Below are 20,500 nucleotides of genomic sequence, written 5' to 3'. Positions count from 1 at the left end.
AAAATGCAGTGAATTAAGGACTTTTCCTCATACATGCTCATCTTATACTTTGCTTTGGTTCTTCATTTACCTCTCAAACAACAATATCCCAAATCACACCTATTAGCAAAGTAATATTCACACTTGGAATCTGGCCATGGCACATACTGCTAGAGTAGGGCCAAAGGCACAGCTGTGATGAAACAAGTTTCCCAGAGGTGTGATGCAGTGTTTTGAATCAAGATGTCACAAGGATGGGAATTTGTGCAAATCTCCCATTCTACAGCATGATAAAGTGCAAGATGGCCTTAGAGGCTGCTACAACATTGGCCTGGCTGTCAGGACAGGTAAAATATTAGCATCTTGTATAGACACTAGTACAGGTCCTCAGAACAGCATAGTCCAGTGAGGCTAATGAACCCAGGGTAACTGCCAAATTTTAGGAGCTGGGGCATGATCACTCAGCATTGTAAATAAGATTGAATTTTACTTCCCAAAGTATGCTGAGCTCATGGCTGGGGCCATTTATTTCTGCACTGGGAAGAGCAGGGGGTTGGGAGAGAAAGAGAAAAGATCTGGATTTCCTTTTCCTGTGGCTGTGGCAGGAGGGATGTGAGAAAGGGCTCTCCCAGTCCAAGCACAAATCACAACTTGAGAAACTCTGGTAAGGGTGAAGCTGCTAACCCAGATTTCCAAGGATACCTCGAGGCAGTGTGGACACGGTCATTTTACTATCTCTGCCAGTCTTCTGCCCTGGACAACAGCTGAGCAAGCACACTTATCCTCAAGCTTGAGTACTTCAGAATTAAAAAAAAAAAACAAGAACAGCCTAAGTGGTTGGCGTGGGTGGCTTGGGGCTGGCAGACCCAACACAGCTCCTGTGTCCTTCTGGAGCCCCAGCTGGAGACCAGGCCAGAGCTATCCCATCGCTTTGGCCAGATAACGATGCACGTACTCTTCAAGGTCAAATCTGGAGCTAGCCCATATAAACCGTGACTTAAAGAAAATACTTATAAACATGACAATTCTGGAAGGAGAATGGGCTTTATCTCCTGCAGTGTGCAATACAGACACAAATGTTAATGGTGACAATTTCAGTGTCTCGGTTGAATTTCATATGTGACTGACATTTCTGTTCAGATTATGGATTAAGACTTTGATCTCACAAAAGAGAACAAGTCTCCTAAAATCCTGTAATCCTAGCTAGACCCACCTGCTAAATGACTAAACACTGCAACTTATGACATATAAGCAAAGTAAAACTTAACTGCTGAAATAGACTGGACTGGGGGCCCATGTCAGCTGCAACATGCATTTATACATTTACTTAAAAATGCTCTACAAGTGTTTTTCAGCCAGTGGCATCAGAGCTTTCTGTCTGCATCCTGAGCATGCAAAGGAAAACCATTCCTTAATCTTCTAAGAACAGTTCAAAACCCCATGTGTACACTAAAAAAAAATCACAATTGGAAAACTTGAATGCTGTCTGCCTGACAGGAAGGAAGCCATTTTCAATAACTAAAAGCAACATTTACAATAGCAGTCTAAAGGCTAATATGGAACTCACATGTAGATGTCAAAACAAGTTAGGCCCATACAATTCTGTAGGGCAAAACATGCAAATGCATTCCATCAGCCTTGGAAAATATGTCAACATCCCAGGGAACCCAAATGACAAACATCTTGTACTCCCTGAAAGAGTCCCACAGTGAGTAAACATGAGGCAATCAAATGGAGTAGCTGGAATCTCAGGCATTTCTTCAGCTTTATTCACATGTAAATTATTAACTAAGGATTTGGGCGCTTTCAAGTTACTCATTTCAAGCCTAAATCACTCAAAAGCACTTTGAAAAGGACTCTAACTTGCTTTAAATTTCTTAGTTGCCTTCACTCCAGCATACTAACGTGTTGATTGCATGGAAGCTAATGCCTGCTTCCCGGGCAGCCGCAAAAGCATTTTGTGTTTGCCAAGTGAGATGGCACAAAGGTGCCTCCCCAGCCGGCTGTCCCCTTGGGCGCGGAAAGGGGCAGCAAGCAGAGAGAGACACATCCAGCCCACGTCTGCAGCATCTGCGGCACAGAACCCACACGACTGCCTGTCTCTCCATCATTTCTTCCAAGAACTCAAAGCCATTCCTTCCAGCTGTTTGTCTGTAGGCTGCTGTCTTCTGGTTGGTCTGGGACTGTGGCTCCAACCAGAAACTAACCCTTACACAGCTGGAATGGAGTGCCTGAGATGCAGCCCCACGGGACACTGGATGATGGATCTGAGCAAGGCAAGGCAAGACATGGTGCTGGAACAGGCACCCAATGAGGTTACACAAGACATTACTGAGACTGAGATGAACACATGCAGGGGCTATGGTGCAGCCATAATCAGCTCTCACTGCAGACACAGGTGTATTAACCTCTAAAGTTGCAGTAAGGTTGGGCAGTCCCATTAAAGGAAAAAAGCAAACTGACCATACAGAACACATAGCATGTTTGAGTAGTTTGTAACAGATCCTGCTTGGTGCATTTTATTGACACACAGAGAGAACACACTGGTTTCTGGAATATTCTAAGTAAAAAAGTGGTTTTTCAGCAATTGTTCTCAACCTGATCGGGCCCCAGCTTGCTCTGGACAGAAATGATTCAGTTCAGTGACCAACAGACACCTTGAGCAATTTGATATGCCCTGGGCTACTCAAGCAATGTACACATGGCTGGTAGACAACACAGATGACCCAAGGAAACCTAAAACTTCTGATAAAGCAGCTGGAAGGAAGGCAGACCACTTGACAGCACTGAAAATGGCACTAAATAAAGTATGTTTAGGTAACTTTATCCTGAAAGGGTGGGACTTGAGATCTAGGCAATATAGTCGGCAGAGCCAGTGGGCAATTCAACTCACACAGAAGCTAGCCATGTCTCAGCTGGATCACCCCCCAGCCACCACAGGCAGCACACAGGCCTCAGTGCTGCCACGGGGAGCACACAGATTACAGACTGACTCAACTGCCCACACTGAGCCATCTTGTGCCATCTGAGGCGTCCCATCAGCTGCCAATGCAGAAAGGGACAGGTCAGTCATCCCTCCCAGCTTCACACAGGCACACACTTGCCAGCACTTCTCAGTTGCCACAGGCACACAGCCAGCACCACAACACCTCTGCACAGGCAGGCGAGCTGCTCCCTGCCCCTCCAGGGCAGCTAGAGCATACATGGGACACCTACACAGAGCTACATTTAGATGCTGGTCTCAAACTAAATGTTGTCCAATTGCAAGTGGCCTTACAGCTGCACAAACACTTGTCCCCTTCACTCTGGCACCCAGCAGCTTCTCAGCTGGGCCCTCCTGCCATGGTTACAGGATGCCCTGCATGGTTGGTGCTGTGCCACCGTGCTGGCTCTGCTGCAGCCGGGATTCCCTCTGCTCCCTGCAGATTTGCATGGCACTGGAGTCACTGTGTACCCTGGCAGCATGAACAGCTGGCACTCAATGCCAGGCTTGTAGGAGGTGGGGAGTACAGGGATTAAGTGATTATAGGACTGACACCCATCATGGTAGCCAAAGAAGATCCACATTCACCAGCAATCCTATAACCAAATGAAAGCCTAAATCAAACAGGATGTAGGCACCACTGTTTTGGGGGTTTTCACAAAGAATACTTGGGCTTATTCTGTGGAATTTTTTCTGCAAACTATATGAACTGTCCTGGGAACAGAAATTTGGGCCAATGTGCTAAGGGAAAACTAACAAGCAGGCTCATTTTGGTTTCCATACCCTCTGGTCTCTGTGGTCCATTTGCAATAAAAAAAATCATACCCTAGGTCTGCTAGGATAGTCCAAGTATTTTCCTGGGAGTGAGTTTGACTCCAATCAAGCTAAGGAGGACTAAACACCATTTTTTCTGTTTCTGTGGGAACCATCCAAATCCATAGGCTGCCATAAAAAAGGCACTAATACATTGTACAAAGCATCTTGTGTGAGCAGAGTTAAGACAAAAATTAAAACCAGTGAGCTAAGAAAGCAGCTGTGTATCAGTTTGTCTTGTTCGATTTTATTAAGTTAAACCTTCAAAACTGTATCTGTTGGTTTCATTTAGGGTTACTGCATAAATGATCACAGCTTGGGTTTTCTGACTAGGGGCAGTGAAGTGTGTTTGTAAAGTTGTCATTTGCAAAACAGATGGTGAATACACTTTTTTTTCTTTATAAGAGGCTGGGGAGGAAAAGACACATTTGAGCTTGTTCGAAGGTGCCTTTCAGCTGACTAGGGACATTAAAAAACAAAGGGAAGCATAAGATAAAGTAAATCCTATGGCTGAACTATTTTCCCTACATTCCAAATCTGGGAGGATAAAGTGAAGAAAGAAGCCAGTTTTTAGCCAGAAAAAAAAAACAAAACAAAACAAAAAAGTTTTGTCTGCCATGGTTCACTGCATCATCACAGTAGAGACAGACATTTAGTTAAAAGAAAAAGTTTAAAAAGAAGTTTTCCAGGCTTCTGAGAGACAAAGGAGTTTGTAAATTAATTCAAGACTTTAAAAAATGAACAGTTGCCTCTAATATGTAAGGAAACACTGTATAATAAAGTATCTACAATACTTTGTATAGGTGAGAAGAGAGAGCGAGCACATGTGTAATCCCAAACAGATCTGTGTGATGAATGCAAGTTTTCTTAATTCAGAAGCCTTAAATGGGAATGGCAGCTTCTCTCCAGAAGTGTGAAAGTTTAAGATAAACACATTTTGACATTTCAGCTTGGGAAGAGATGGCTGACGAGGCGTGTTGTGGGGCTCTGCTGACTCCCGAGCAGCACGGACAAATGAGCAGGGGATGACTATTCAGTATTTGTCAAGATACAAGAAAAAGGCTGTAACCAATGAAGGTATTGCATAAAAGGTATCAAACAAAAGAGCTTTTCCCAAAGCCCACAGCTGAATTCACTGCCCCCTGATGTTGTGGAAACAACAGTGTAAATGAGTTCAAAAAGCAATTAAAAGAATAAATAGAAAAAAACTCTGCCATGTTGTATTAAAGAGAAAGATGTGGCTACAGGCTCTGGTTCAGAAAGAAATACCCACCTATTGCCAAAAACTGGGAACAGACGCTGAGGGAAACATTACTGTGTGCTTACCCACTCAAAATAATCTTCCCCTAAGCATCTGTTGCAGACTCTGTCTAGCTAAGTTTTTGGACTAATACAGTACTGCTAGTTTTCTGTTTAATACCCTGGTTAAATTCTTTCTCAGGGTATTTCCAACTCAAGCAATAGAAACTCATGTCCAGTAATAAACTGGGGGAGGACTATCAATAAATACTGCCCACTATGCTTAAAGACAGAGGTGAGAAGTCTTTCACTATGAAAAAGAAGTTGGGTTACCAGCACAGAAGCCCAAAGAGAAAGCAAAAAAAATATAATAGAGGACACTCTATTGTAATACGGCACTTACAGAAATTCAGAGAAACAGAAAGAGCTCTACTATTCACTGGCTAAAGAGGCTTAGAGCTGTAAGCAATGATAACATGTCTGCTTATTTATTTCTTTGGAGCTCAGTAATATAGCAGATATTAACTGAATTATATGGGGATCAAGGGATTATACCAAAGAAATGCCAGCCTGCATAATTAGAGTCTAAAGACTTGCCAGCTGAGCCAAAAAACATGAGGTGTATTTTCAAAATTTAGATATTGCACTCATCAAAAATAAAAATACAGTTTCCTGCTCTGTCATACCCATTATTCTTTGTCCCTCTGTTTCTCACTTGTAATTTTGCTGGGTTGCCATTATGAAGGTAACTTTGAAGGGACTTCCTCTGGAAGTTAACTGCTTTGGGAGATAATACCAAAAGCGAACCAGCATCCAACACTGGTACAAAAATGCATGAATTGGGCAAATTCTGATTTTATAGTTAAGCTTGAGCCTGGAAGAAATGTAGGGAAGACAAGAGTTTCTCCTCACCCCTCCCATTTTCCCTGCTGGTGTCTCAAACCGGAGCTATGGTTTGTCCTTCTCCCTGCCATGAAGACCACACCATGAGACCACGCTGCTTACCACTGATTGTGTTCCTCGTGTGGAAGATGTTGTAACAGGTGTGATGGTGATAGTGCTCGTCACCTTGCTGGCTGCAGGTCGTGGGGACAGGTTGTTCCGAGGCGATCGAAGGACAGTACCAGTCACCACCTCCTTCTCTGCCGCGATGTTCACCGGCCGGACTGTTATCACAGGGCTCGCGCCGTCAGGCACGGCACCGGGAGAACGCTTAAACTGGGAGCCCAAGTGGATGTGGATTTTGTTGTCCTCTGTTGTGATAATGTTGGCATTGGCGTTGTACTTGCGGATTGGAGTCGGGACGGTTTGCTTTTCTGGCGTGACTTTGAAGACAGCCCTGCCCATGGTCATGTCTTGTGACTGTGGAGAGACGGAGATTTCCGCCGGCGCCGCAGATGTCGACACCGTCATGATCTGAATTGGCGATGCAGGTCTGTCAGCGAAGGGTGCTCTCCCTCCCTCTGGGGACTTTTCCCTGGAGAATGTTGTTATAGTGACTGGAGACATGGAACGATCTGGGCCCATGGGACTTTCACTGCCTTTTCCTTTTTGTGGCATAACATTGGGAGAGGGAATGATGGTTATTCGTGGCTTCTGATTTCCCAAAGTAGGAATGACAGTGGTACTTGAAAAAAATTCCTCTGCGGATGGACTGGTTATCTCCAAAGTTGCTGTACTGTTCTCATGGTCTGGTGTCACCCGAATATGAAGAGGTTGACCCTGCTTTGGTGAAAGGACAACCTCCCCAGGATGTGCTGGACTACTGTGGCTTCGGGCTCCTTTATCAGGAGTTGTCTGGGCCCCAGTTTCCCTCTTTTTCATCCATGGTATCCAGGATTTCCTCATAGCAAGCTCATTTGCTGCTGGAGGATATCTCTCAAGCACTGAAGAACGCTCCATGGGTTTTTTCAGACCCACCTGCCGTAGATTGCTCATGATATGATTCTCCTCCTGGAAGGATTTCCTTATAAACACTGCTGGAGTTTCTTCTTCTGCTGCTTCATTGCTGAGAGCATCTGTCTGCACGCCGGTGGATGTCAGGGGAACATCAACCATTCTTCTCCCGTTCATGCTGGGCCTCAGAGCACGGCTGTAACGCTTAGAAAGCTCCAGCTCTCTTGTCAGGTTCAAAACTTCCTGCCCCATGCTCTTGTTTTTGTTTTCCTCTTCCATAAACCTTTGCTGTAGAACTGAATAATCGACTTGGAGCTGAGAAAGCTGGTCTTCTTTGTTCATGAGCTCATGGATTTTTTCCTTAAGTGCTTGAACTTCTGCTTTCAAATCTCTGCTTTTGGCCTCTTCCAGACGAAACCTGTGCCTCAGCTCTGCCTCCTGGCTCACCACCTCACCTTTTTCTATTGCTTTCGTTTTGGCAATTTGGAGTTTCATCTCCTCCAACTGTTGAGAAAGAAAATTAGCTTTATCCTGCTCAGTCCTAAATTTCTGCTCTAGCTGATCATACTCATCTTCAGTCTTCATCAAATCTCCTTCAACCACTTCCAGTTGTTTGAGACGTTTTTTCAATCTTTCGATTTCAATGGTAAGTTCCTTAATCTTGTTGTCCTCATGACAAACATGCTCTGCTCCTTTCCTAGTTCGACCTCTTGTAATTTCTCTTTCTACTTCCTCCATACCATCAATTCTTTTCTTTAACAGGTCAACTCTACAGCTTAATTCAGATGATTTTTCTTCTTCACTTCTCAGTTTGCCAATTAACTCATCCCTTTCCTTTGTCAAACTAGATACTTTTTCCTCCATTTCAGATTTCAGTTTCAAAAATTTCTTACTTTCTTCTATCAATTTCTCTGTTACATCCATAACTTTCCCTTGTTCAACTTTAAAGTTCTTGTTTAGACCCTCAACCTTTTTTTCCTCCTGTTTTATTTTTTCCATCATATTTTTTCGCTCATCAACCAACATTACAGTAAACGACTTCAGCTTTGTAAGGTCATCTTTTAAGCTTATTTCAGCCTTTTCCAACTTGCTTTCAGATGTCTCAAGGTCCTTCACTCGAGTCTTCACCACTTCCAACTCATTTATCAAATCCTTAGTCAAATTTTTTTCTCTCTCCAAGTTTAAGTGTAGCTGAGTGCATTCTGACTTACTTTTACTGAAAGCCTCTTCCAGCTTCTCTAATTCTGACATTCTTTTCTGCAGTTTTTCCACTTCAAGTTTCAACTCTTTGCTATGATGCTCTTCCTCCTGCAGTTTGTTTTTCAGCTCTTTGCACTGGGATTCGGTTTTTGTGATCTCTTCATCTTTCCCCTCCATTTCAAGCACGCGCTTGCGGAGGTTTTCCACTTCTGCCATTAAGCTAGAGTTCCCACATTCCCCTTTTGCTATTTTATCTCTTAATTCTTGAAGTTCCTCCTCAGTTTTTTGAAGATTTTTGTTAGTTTCTTCTAGCTCCTCTATTCTGCGAGTCAACCCCACTAGCTTGAGCCTTAGCTGTCTATTATGTGACTCTTGATTAGCCAGTTTAGCAGTCATCTCCTCATGTTCTTGACAAAATGATGATGTTTTGTGTTCAAGTTCTGCCTCTAATTTCATCAGTTTTTGTCCATCTTCTTTTGTTTTTGCAGTAATAATTTTAAGCTTTTCTTCTTCCTCCTTTAGTTTTTGGGTTAAGTCCTGTATTTTCTGGCTTTGTTGACCAAGTTGTTCAATATGCATTTGTCTTTCATCCACCAGCATGAGTGCAAATGATTTGAGCTTGACTAGTTCTTCTCTTAGTTTATTGATTCTCTTTGTATGCTCCTTCTCCTTCCGGGCTTGATAGATCTTCTCCTGCTCAAGAAGTTTCTTCAACCTGAAACAAGTCAAAAGAGATGTGTCAGACTAAAATGCATATATACATGTCTGTATGTGTATCTCTCTATTTTTAAAATCACATTTTAGCTTCCTTTTTTATTAATTCATTAATAATTAAGTAATTTATTAGTTCTATTTCATTTTCAAGAAATAACTACCTACTACAGTTGCATTCCCAAACCAAGTATTTTGAATTACAGTAGTTAAATGAAAAATACATAAAATCATCTGGAAATCTGAAACACAGTAAAATTTTATACATGTACAGATAACAAATACATTAGGTTTTAATTTCCTTACATTGATTTTTCTGTTAGGATGTTGGTAAAAGTACATAATATTCCAACAGGACAGGTATTATCTACTCACTAATCAATTTACACCAAATTTGTTTTACAAGGTGAATTCCTCTGTATGTCTTGCATACAGAAAAATGTGTAAAATAAGGTGAAAGATTAAACTAATTGTTATATGCAGCCACACATAAACAGACTAATCCTGGTTACAAACAAACCAGCAGGACAGAAGATTACAGTAACACACAACTGATAACCATCTGGGCATCACAGGCTTATGAAATTAGTAGGAAGGTAAATTTTCCAACACAGTGACTATTATGCTAAAAGGTTTCTTCTTCTTCTACATTTCATTTAGTAGATGTTGTGAACCACAAGGACCAGACTAGTGAAACCTCTGGCTATAGCTGACCTCATCTGGAAAACGCTCTTCTCTGTACGGCCTCTACTGCGTTTTCAGACAATATAAAAACTCGCCATATATCCAAATTAGGTGCTCCTCAGAAAGATAATAAAAGCATACATTACCCAGCCTTAGCCATGCAACATGGAGCAATATATTTTATATCTGTGATTAATATTCAGGATCTGATGACACCAACATAGGACGTTCCTGCACATGTTCTAAGCACAGATTTATGAGGATGGTGATCCTCAATTGAAAGAGGTACAGATAACACAGGGATGCATCCCAACCAATCTAAGAGCCTTACTGTAAAAGCAGCAGTCTGACTTAGAAAGACACAGGTATGCACACTGAAGTTACTGTGAAATTTTTTTCCAAACTGCTGTCACAGCACCTACAGTTCCCACATCCTCTATCAAGACACGAGATAATTCAAATCCACTTGCTTTGCTTACTCTAAGTCTGAAGCTTCTCAGCTTCCTTTTTATAACTGAGATGCACATCCAGGTGGTAACAGCAGAGCAATTAATGCTTGGTAATTAACTCAAACTAACTGGAACATCCATATCTTAGCAAAGATCAACTTTTATCAATATTCTTATCTTACATGTTGGATTGTAGATGACAGCAGGTGGAGCACAGATATACATTCCTCTCTGCTACTCCAGCAATGAAGTGGTGCTAAGGGCCCTGGGGCACAATGTCAGACCCAAAGGACATCTCCCAGAGCCCTCACCTGAACTCTACACTCCCAGCAAGAGCCAGATTAACTCTGTACTCAGCAACTGTTAATGTTTCATTCCTTGTTCCTGGGGGACCCAAATCAAAAGGAACTGGAAAGAAAAGCTTTAAGAAAAGAGAAGGAAGTCAGAAAGCAGAACACAGGATGCAGTAGGTAGGGAAGGAGAAGCTGAAGAATGCATTTGAAACAAGACTCGGATAGGATGTGGGAGTAAGAGAATAGTAGGAACCAGCGGTAGAGAGAAAAACAAACAAACATTGCAGCCAACCTTGCTGGGTCACAGATTATTCTCAAAAGAAAAGTCTCTTTAGTTGTGGCAGCTCTTTGGAAAAGACTGAAAAGGCATGCTGGTGGATGCCTCATTATTGGGCAAGTTAGAATGTCAAAAGGTAAAAAAAGACCCACTGTCACTCACAAAGCACGCACTTTTCACACTGAAGAAGGAACTTTATTAGCATGCAATATATTCCCTGGCTGCTCTGCCTCAGTGCTTCATGCAAATGTTTCAGCCAAGAACTCTTCCTCATCTCCCCCAGGCTACATTTTTCAAGGAATAGTATGTATCCTTCCACAAAAATAACTGTTTGCCATGACAGAATAGTGAAGTCGAACCTGGTGGTGCTCTAAATGACACCTCTTCCAAAGTCATAAACATAGGAGAATGTTTCCAGCCTCCCTTGTCCCACAGGAAAATTTTAAGGTGACCCCTATAAATTAAAAAACCCCAGAAAACCGCTTTAAAAAAAATTGACATCCAAATGCCTAAAGATACTTAGAAAACTGTCTTTGATTTGTAATTCCTAGGTCTGCACATGTGATTTTCACCCAGCAATTGCTCCAGGCAGTGCACACCAGCCAGGCTGCTTAGCAGAGTGCAAAATAATGCACTGACTATACGTGGTTCCACGTGATTACCTGAGAGTCTACTGGGGAATACTGCTGAGAAAGCCACTGAAAAAAATTGCAAATACCTGTTAATCTAAGACAAGAAAATGTCAGTCATGAGGCTGAGCAAGAGAAGAAAGCATGTTAGCCCTGTCACTGTCTTGCAGGAGTGCTAGCAGTGGGGAATAACCAGCTTGGCCCCTCTGGGAAAATAAAGCAACATTCAGCACTTCATTCTGCTTCAGCTTTAGCATAGGGAAACTACATGTCTTAGATATGACAAGCCAACTTTCAGAGAAGATACTTATGAATACTTCTGTTTTTCATGTCTATGGGAACTGCTTCTAAAATCTGGGTCTGTGGGGGAGTTGGAAGGCAGCACACAAATATATGTGTTAATTGCCAAAGTAATTGAAAAATCTACACCTTTTCAGTGTTACTTCTAGAGACTAAAATAAAGCTGAGTTTAAGCTTGCTCCTGCTTCTCCATCTTTGTACAACTTTCATACCTCAGTGGTTAAACTGGAATTTCAGCAGGACTGCAAGGTGAGGTTGTCCCCTCTTGACCCTCACAGCACATTTGCTGATATCAGGCTTTTCATCTGACTGCTGCTGCTAATGTTTGCTAAGCAACACCGATCTACATGGGCTCCTATGCAACACTAAAAGCCCTTAGACTCCCAGCATCTGGTCTTCAATGTGTTAGCCAGAGCAACTGCAGGCTGGATTGTCAAGAGGCTGAAAGCACCTGCATTCAGGATCAAAATGAAAACAAACAAAACCTTTAGTACTGAAACATTAGATACAGCCAAAACACCGACAATCAAACAATTTGATACCCCCAGCCTGCATGTGGTGTCTTGGTTTGTGTTTTTTTAGAAACAGAAATGAGAAATGTTTGGATACAACTGAATAACCTGCCTCCATCACTGAGTCTCAGGGGTTTGGCTGAATGTCCCCAGAATGAAGCACACAGATGTGATCCAGCTCCCTGCCCTCGTTACCACAGGTGCCATGGCAAAGCCTGCAGCCCAAGTCAGTCCCTGAATACACAACCTGAATACACAGCCATTGCTGCCATGGGGGTCCTCTCCCTCTCCTTACCATCTGTCCTCCCCACAGTATTGAGGAACAGGCCCAGTACTCAAGGCAGGCCCATTACCCCTTGCAGTACTGTATGAATAAGCAGCAAACCCTCAGGTATGATGACCGTGTGCAACTGTTCACTGCCTCAGTTACAAACAAACACCCCAGGATGCTGCTGCTCCGATTCTGCTCTATAAAGAAAGATGCCTGACTGGCACGGGCAGGATGCTGGAGTACAGAAGCCACTGCTGCAAGCTGACATGGACCTGCTGCACAGGGAGCTGCCTCTCCTGGATCCCCACCAGCCTCAGCTGTTCACAGCCACACCAGGCACTGCTGGGGCAGCAGGAGAGCTCTGTTGGCAGCCGTGCTGAGGAGGCAGGAGCCTGAAAACTTTCAGCAACCAATCTCGGTTGCAGAGAAAGCGGACACTGGACAGGAGGAAGAGCAACTATGGAATTAGTTTTAACAACTCTCATGAATGGTGTGCTGGAAGTAGCTGGCAAGGAAGATGTAGGAGAGGATGGACAATAACCAGGCTCTCCCTCTCCTCCTGCCTTTAGGTTTGGTGCTGAAGTGTTTCACTGCACAGTCTCTGCTTCCCCTTCCCTCCTCCAAGCTATGAATCAAAGCACAGTGGGATGCTGACAGCTACAACTCTATCCCTCCAGTGATGTGGGTTCATTTCTTTAGTCATGGCTCCTCTCAAAAAAAACCATCCACTTCCAAGTGTTTAAAACAGAGCATGCAAAAGCAAATAGCCCCCCAAACATTTATTGAAAATCATACCAGTGTGTGTATCTCCCTTTCTGTTTGTACTTCCAGCAAGATGAGATAACATCACAGGTACTCAGACAACCTTTTCCACCTCTAGGACAGAAATAGGCACTCACCTACACAAGGAAATCCTGGGAAAGCATGGCAAGCCAGATGATGCCCTGAAAGGCCATAAGCTGCTCCCATGGTTTGCATGCACATCAACATTACAGCACCATAGTTCAGCTGTGTTGGCCTGTTTTAGCCCCCTGCTCTGCAAACAAACAAAGCCAAGCCTCCCAAGGTGTCTCCCAGTGTTTAATTAAGCACTCAAAGGAGGGGCTAATGTAGAGGGAAATCTGGAGAAGTGGAGAGCTGTTTCTCCTGCTATCAAAACTGGCAACAGGAGGAACAGCAGTTAGAAGAAAGAGGATGGAAAGGAGTCAAGCAGTAAGGTCTCTAGGGGACCTTATTAATTGAGTTCATACACAGCCTGGAGACCCACAGAGTTTCTCACTGCTGCTCCAGCACAAAGCCATGAGACTTCCCTCTCCTGTAGTACCTTACTTTGCCATTTACATTCCAAAAGTCTGTTGCTATGGGATGTAATGACGTCTATCCTATTTCACGGATGGCCAGTAAGTGGGAGTTAAGGCAAATACATTAATGAGGACTTGGTCACTCTAAGGATCAGATGACTGAGGGCTGATGAAAGCTTCTTCCTCCTGAGGGGCGAACAGCATTTCTCTGCCACTCACACAGCAATCCCAAGGGAATTTCCACTGGGAAAGCAAAAGTCTTTGCAAACTCATCTTTCCACTTAAAACCCAAAGTTTGCTACTGTACATGCAGAGTTAGAGAGGCTGGACAACTTCCTAGTGGTAGCTAGAAAGCTGCTGCCCATTAAGTGATGCAAGAGTCTGTAATCCCAGGACAATGAAAACCAGCAAGAGGTGGTTTAACTCAATAAAGGAGTTCCCTTTTTTTTTTTTTTTTTTTTCCTGTTTCATGTACAACAGCTGATTTTTGAAGATTATTTCTACAGCCACTGGGAAATCCTCCACATGTCAGGACTATTTCCCAGTGCTCCTGTGTTTGGGGCCAGGCTGAGATACACAAAAGGCTGAATTTTGCTAGTTCTGAGTACTTACAACTTGAGCTGAAGTCAAAGAGAGCCAAAAGGTGGTTAGGCTCTCTAGGAAAAAAAACAATCAGGCCCAAGACTTAAATTAGGTGATGAGGTCACACCTTTGAATCATCAGCCTCACTACTTCCCATGCATCCATCTCAACTGGGAGAAGAAATATGTAAACGAGATCAGATCCCATGGCAAGAAAAAGAATAAAGCACATCTGTATTACTTTTCTCCTTACTATCCATTACATTTTAAAGGTAAGGAATGAGAAAAATGTTTGAATGACCTTACTACAGAACTTTCCAACTTCTTGTTCAGTTTATGACAGGGTCAACTCTGAAAACAAACACAAGCTTGTTTAAAAAAGTTCTAGTAAACCCAAAGACAATTTTTTGTGGCTCTCTAATGTACAAACTCAAAGTGTAAAAAAGTGCATGCTCTTCATTGCTGAAGAACTGAATTAACTTTGGAAAGTGATTGTATCAAACTATATAAGAAAAACATTAATATTCTTGCTGCTTCTAAACTACATGATAGTTTCTAAAATACACTGAAAGTAAAGGAAATGTTTTCTTCCTTAATTAGGAGGACACATTGCTTGTAGTCTACAACAGTTTATCTTCTGTTTCTAACACTGATTTTGTAAAAAATTAAATCCAGTTTGCTGAAATAGTTCATTTGTGTTGCAAGTGTATTACTCCAACTGAGCAGTGACTGAAGGCAGTATTTTGGAATATGAACACTCACTAAATTCAGTGTCCCCCCACCCTTCCAACACACTGGTCACGTAAGAAAAACACTAAAGATCTTTAAGAACAAAACCCGACCGACATCCTTTCAGACTACATAACAGTATCGTCCACACTCATTCCGGAGGTTAGAGGAGGGGAAAGGGGATGCACAGAAAGCAAGCACGCAGTACCAGAGAGCGAAGGCGAAGCAGCGTTCAGCTGAGAGATCAGAATTGCCAAACCTGTCTCCGGGCTGCGGTTATCCTTCCCTGACCCCTCGGTGCGCGCTTCGGGAGGGGGACCCGCACAGCACAGCCCCACCAGGTGCACCTTCCAAGGCTCCAGCCCAACGCTACATCAGCCCCGGCCGCTCGGCGCTGTCCTGCTCCGTCCGCAGCCAGGGCCGCCGCGCATCCCGGCGCGCCCGCTTCCCGCTGCCCGCTCCAGCCCCGCTCCAGCCCCGCTCCAGCCTTGCTCCGTCCCGCCCGCGCCTACGCCACTGCCCGGTGCGCTCACCGAGCCAGCCAATGGCGCACGCACTCGGCAATTAGAGGCGCTCAAATTAAAAAAACAATTAAAAAATCAAAAATAAGAAAAAAGGAATTCTCTTACCTTATAGCTAGACCTACTCTTTTCTTTCTTTTTTTGTTTTTTTTGTTTAAGCAACCAGAGCGGCAGCCCGGGGGGCGATGCGGGGCCCGGCTCCGCGGCGCCGCTGCCAGGTGAGGCTGCGCCCGGGGCGGGCGGGGCTGGAGCCGCCGGGCCGGGGCAGCACCGGGGCAGCCCCGGCTCCCGTCCGCCGCCCCTCGCCCGGCGTTTGTTACTGACAGCCCCCCCGGGCTCTCTGTAGCTACAGTTCATAGGTGAACGATTAAGAAATAATAATTTGATCGCAGAGAGCCCCTGGGAGTTGGTTTTGCTTAAGTGGACTGGGATGCACGGAGCGCTGCTACTTCCCAGTCCCAGCTGCCGATTCATTCCGCTGGCTCAACAAAAGTTCCTGTTGCTTTCCTCTTGTCTTGCCGGTGTTTGAAGTGGCAGTACTACTGCTGGTACGCGCTGGCTGATCTTAAGATCGGCTGATAAAGGCATGAATAGATGAAGAAAAGCCCCTGGGGATTTAGTATACGGGAGTGTTTGTTTTTGAAAATCCATGCATAGTAGCAAGCCTAACCAAGTCTGGTGAGGTCTGAAAAGCACCATTCTGCTAGCTCCCTGCTTTAAAGAAGTCCTAAACCAGCCCTTTTGTTCCCAAAACAGCATAAAAGAACTTGAGGATTCCTTCTGTTTCCCTTATTATTCCCTGTATTGCTCCCAGTCACTTTTTCAGATTTGGGGAGGAGAGCTAGGAAGGGCTCCCTTTCCCTTTCCCTTTCCCTTTCCCTTTCCCTTTTCCTTTCCCTTTCCCTTTCCCTTTCCCTTTCCCTTTCGCCTTTGCTTTCCTCCTTCCTTTGCCATTCACTTTCCACTTTTCTTAGAAAGCTTTCAATAGCCAAAAGCACTGAAAGCATAGAATTTCAAATATTATTATACACTAAAAATGGATGTGAGTTTACATGTTTGAGAAACTGTCTAATTTAATGATCTTTGATTATTTTTCCTTAGGACCCTCATTCAGCACATAGCCTAGACAGAGCTCATTTGAAAAGCAGGTGCTTAGAGACTGGATTTATGCTTTTTATTCAAGATTTTATTGTTATTTACCTCACTCTCTTCAGACTCTGCTGAGAACAGAATTATTAATTTCTGGGTGGGAGGTATAAGTAGAAAAGGACCAAGGTTTTGCTTGGGACACCTGCTGTGGGGTACATTGGGTGTGGGTTTCAGAGTGCAGCAGGATGTGTTGTGCATGCAGATCACAATCCCTGTGATTTCGCCTGTTCCCAGGAGTGGATGCTCCAGACTCCTGCACATCTGAGATCCAACATGCTCCCAAAAAGACTCCATTCTTAGAATGGAAAACATTCACAATCCATGTAAATTAGCTTCACATGACTACTAGCACCATGTAGGAACGCAACAGTAAAGTCACATTTTCCAGGGAAATCTAAACAAGTCTTAATCATTCTCTCCCATTTCATATTCCTTTACCTCATTTACTAAATACTTTCCAAAAGATGAATCTGGGGTCCTATAGAGAGATTGTTGCTTCCTGTGGGCAAAGCTGATGCATCTTGGTATGTTTCTGTTTTTCCAGTGTCAGAGGAAAGGTTTCTGTACAAAATGCGTTTGTGCAATTACAAATGATCACATGCATTGAGCAGACCAATGATCTGCTTAGTCTATTTACTGTGTCCCTTGCAATCCCATTGTTTGGTAGAGCCAAACATTCTTTTAAAAGAGGAAATTGCATACACAATGGCAAACACTAAGATACTGACCATTGAAATGTAATGATGAGCCATTATATGGGCACTTTAATAGTTCATCAGGAGAGCTTAGATCCTTTGCACAAAAGTCTGCACTCTAAGTTTACAAAATAATTTATAGCAATAGCAGGGTGTCAGCCTCGAGGCAGTTTGATACTAGAAAGGCATGGAGCACTTTGCAAGCAAGTTTCAAAACTATCTGCTGACAGATGGGTTTGGCTGTGATCAGCAGCCAGGAGCAGGGCTGTGCTGGCTCGGCAGGGGAATCTCTGCTCACACACCCCAGCCCATCCCAGCTGGCTCTGGGCTTGGAGCTCATTGCACAGCTCGTCCCAGTCCCACTGCATGTGCTGCTGAGTCCCAGGTGCTCCTCACCTCTGCACTCCATTGCTAACCCCCACCCTCCCAGATCAACAGCCCTTCTGTGGTGTCTGCTCTGGCTGTCCTTTTGTCTGGGTTGCCACGCTTGGGCCGGGCTGGCACTGCAAGCGACACATCTTCCCTCATCTGTGTTCTCATGGTCTCAGCTCTGAGCAGAATGGTCAGGGATGTCAAGAGGATGTCAGAGAAAGTGCAGTGTAGTAGTAGTGAGCCTACACACCTGCACTGGTTAAGTCTGTACCACCATGAGATTTCACAATGAAAGTATTCTTCCATCACCATTTCAACTACTCTGGGTACCCATCACTACACTGGTACCAGACCTACAGGGGATATCAGGTAGGATGTCACAGCTAAGGCCAAGCGGGCCTTTAATATTTACAGCTTTTCTTTTACTGCTTAGAAATCACATTATGTGCCTATATAAAAATAGAAAGGTACTTCATATGTTGTTATTTCTCAAGAGTACCTCAACTTTAGGTGACTTCAAAGGCTGCGAAAATTTAACTTGCTCATGAATTTTTTTGTTCACACATTCATTGGGATGAAGTAGTTCAAGAAATGCATTCCTGAGTAAAGCAGCACTTGCAACATTGTGAGAGCAGATAAGAAAAACAACAAGAAATAAAAGCAGCAGAGGGAATAGATAGGAATCCCAAATTTCAACTCATCTTGAAAATCAGAAATGATACTCTGCATCTAGCATGATTGCCTACTACAGAGAAGAGTAACTGGGAATCAAAAGATGGAATTGGAAATAAATTAAAATTGAATGATGTGCAAATACACTACACATTTCTTTGATAAGCTGCTCCCTTTAAAAATTTTCTAACTATGCACAGCAAAAGATTCCTCTTGTGGATCTTAGAGACTTGAAACAAATTATTGCCTGATTATAAAATTCTCTGTAAACAGAGTTTTGTAACCTTCCCAGCAGACTGTCCCTGCTCTCAGTTGTCTCTTTACCTTCAGTGCAGAAACACATGGAACATTTATAGTGAAGGCAGAGATCTTGTAACTCTCTCCAAGTTCTCAAACATGTTACAAAAAGCCCAAAAATTACTGTTTGTGCAAAGCAAAGTTTTTCCTAAATTTGTGTTTACTTACATACATGACAAGTTACACTGTGTGCTTGCCAGACTTTTTTATTTTTTGTTCACAAAAGCTTCAAAGCAGTGAAAATCTTCCATCACTATTTTGTTTTTCTTTTTTTCCCTTCTTTTGCTTAAGTCAAACTGATTTGGTAAGTCAGACCTGACCTCCACTTTCTGCTTACAGTTGTCTGCTCTGAGTGCAACAGATAGAAATTGATTGAGTGACATCTTGACAGAACAAGAAAATTTGAATATTTAGGGAGGGAAGAGGCTGATTTTAATTTGCTGCTGAAGATATAATGAGCAAGGTGATCCATTGGGCCTTTTGGAGAAGAGAAATAAATAAAGAAGATGAATGCAGTAAATTCTTGAAACATGACTTTGTAGGAGAAGCCTGAGAAAAATACTTCAAGTTGGACTCTGTGCTGTATGTCAGGCAATACACTTTATATGGCATACGTCATGCACATTAGAAAACTTCATTTGGTGAGCTGCCCTGACAACTGGCTTTGTTCACCTTTGTTCTTATTTAAAACAGGTTGTTCCATGCATCTGTTAAAGAAATTGTGTGCACACACACATTTGCACACAGGCTTTTTTATTACCCCTCAGATCTTTCAGAATAAGTCATGCTGCCTAGGTTTTAAATTATTTTTCTGTTTATTGCAGCATGAAAATCACCCTACGTTGGGATCTGCTGCCTTTTGTCAAAGCATGATTCAAAAGTTTAACAAAAGCATTTCCAGCTTTTTTTTTTTCCTGTTGCACTCTATCCCCTTCCATTTGGTTTTCTGCTTTCTTAGCACTTGTGTGTGACCTCGTGATGGCTGGAAAGCTCAGCATCTCCAATACTGCTGGGGTTATTTTAAGTAAAAGTGATTACAGCTGAAGCAGGACCTGCCTGTGTCATGATTATTGCTTCATAGTATGATTTGGTCATATTTTGGGAATAAGCACCAGGAGTCTCATAGAAGCCTCTTGTGGCCCTTCAACAAGAGCACCTTGGGAGCCAAGGGGAAAGGTGTCCTGGAGCTGAGACAAGCACACTTGGCAGGATGCTGCCCTCTGCACCCACCATGGTGAGTGCTGGCTGCTCCACCTCCATCAGAGCCCCTCACCAACGCTGTCTGCCTGCTCTGGGCTCCACCCTTGTTCTTCTAAGCTACTTGCTTTTGAGGTGCTAGGTGCTCATGGGGAAAATTAGGTGGAAGAGTGAGCTCAAGTCTTTAAAAGCAGGGAGAGCCATGCCTATTCTTAGTTTACCCAGAGAGAATTAGTCTTTTGGGAGTGTCTTGGCATCTTTTGCTCCAGCTGGGTCTAGGATGTGAAATTAATCCTGACTGATTTTCTCCTTTCTGTTGCTTTTGTTTTGTTGGCCTACACCTCTCTCTTTGCTATTTGTCTTTTTTTACAATCCAGGTCCATCAGTTCAGTTCTTGCCCCACTGGTCTCACTCCTGCTGATCTTTTCTGAACATTCTTTTCCTTTGTGTTTCTTCCCACTGACCCTTCCTTCAAACAAGGTAACCCAGTAACTTGATGGGGTTGAAAGGCACCTGGGTCCTACACCTAAAACTAAAGGTTATCTGCCTCACTGCTCCACATTTGAAACACCACTAGAATATAGTATTTGATAGAGTGAGTAAAACTAGTGAGAAGGGAAAATGAGAGAAAACAGAATCCAAAGAATTCTTGATTCATTTTCACATCAAACCATACAAGTGATAGTGTGTCTGTAGTCACCACAAGAGGGTCACCAACATTGGAAAGTGTGCCAGAAAAAAGAAAAGAGT

The 20,500-nt window shown here is 43.3% G+C and overlaps 1 protein-coding gene across 4 annotated transcripts in view; it reads right to left on the bottom strand.

The window, feature by feature from the left end:
• The window catches only part of FILIP1 (filamin A interacting protein 1), a 100,889-nt gene that overhangs the window by 8,234 nt on the left and 72,155 nt on the right, over positions 1-20,500 (bottom strand). For 2 of the 4 annotated variants that reach the window (XM_054280285.1, XM_054280284.1), the window contains exon 5: positions 6,020-8,825. In XM_054280285.1, coding sequence (XP_054136260.1) covers positions 6,020-8,825 — 2,806 coding nt within the window. Of the gene's footprint in view, positions 1-6,019; positions 8,826-15,055; positions 15,173-20,500 lie in introns of those variants that run through there. The other 2 variants (XM_054280288.1, XM_054280286.1) reach the window with 2 other exon arrangements.

Source organism: Melozone crissalis, unplaced genomic scaffold (genome assembly GCF_028551555.1).
Source record: "Melozone crissalis strain CALT ecotype California unplaced genomic scaffold, PUWL_Pcris_2 ptg000027l_1, whole genome shotgun sequence".
In the NCBI taxonomy this organism is placed as follows: Eukaryota; Metazoa; Chordata; class Aves; order Passeriformes; family Passerellidae; genus Melozone; species Melozone crissalis.
This window is presented reverse-complemented; position numbering and strand designations above follow the sequence as displayed.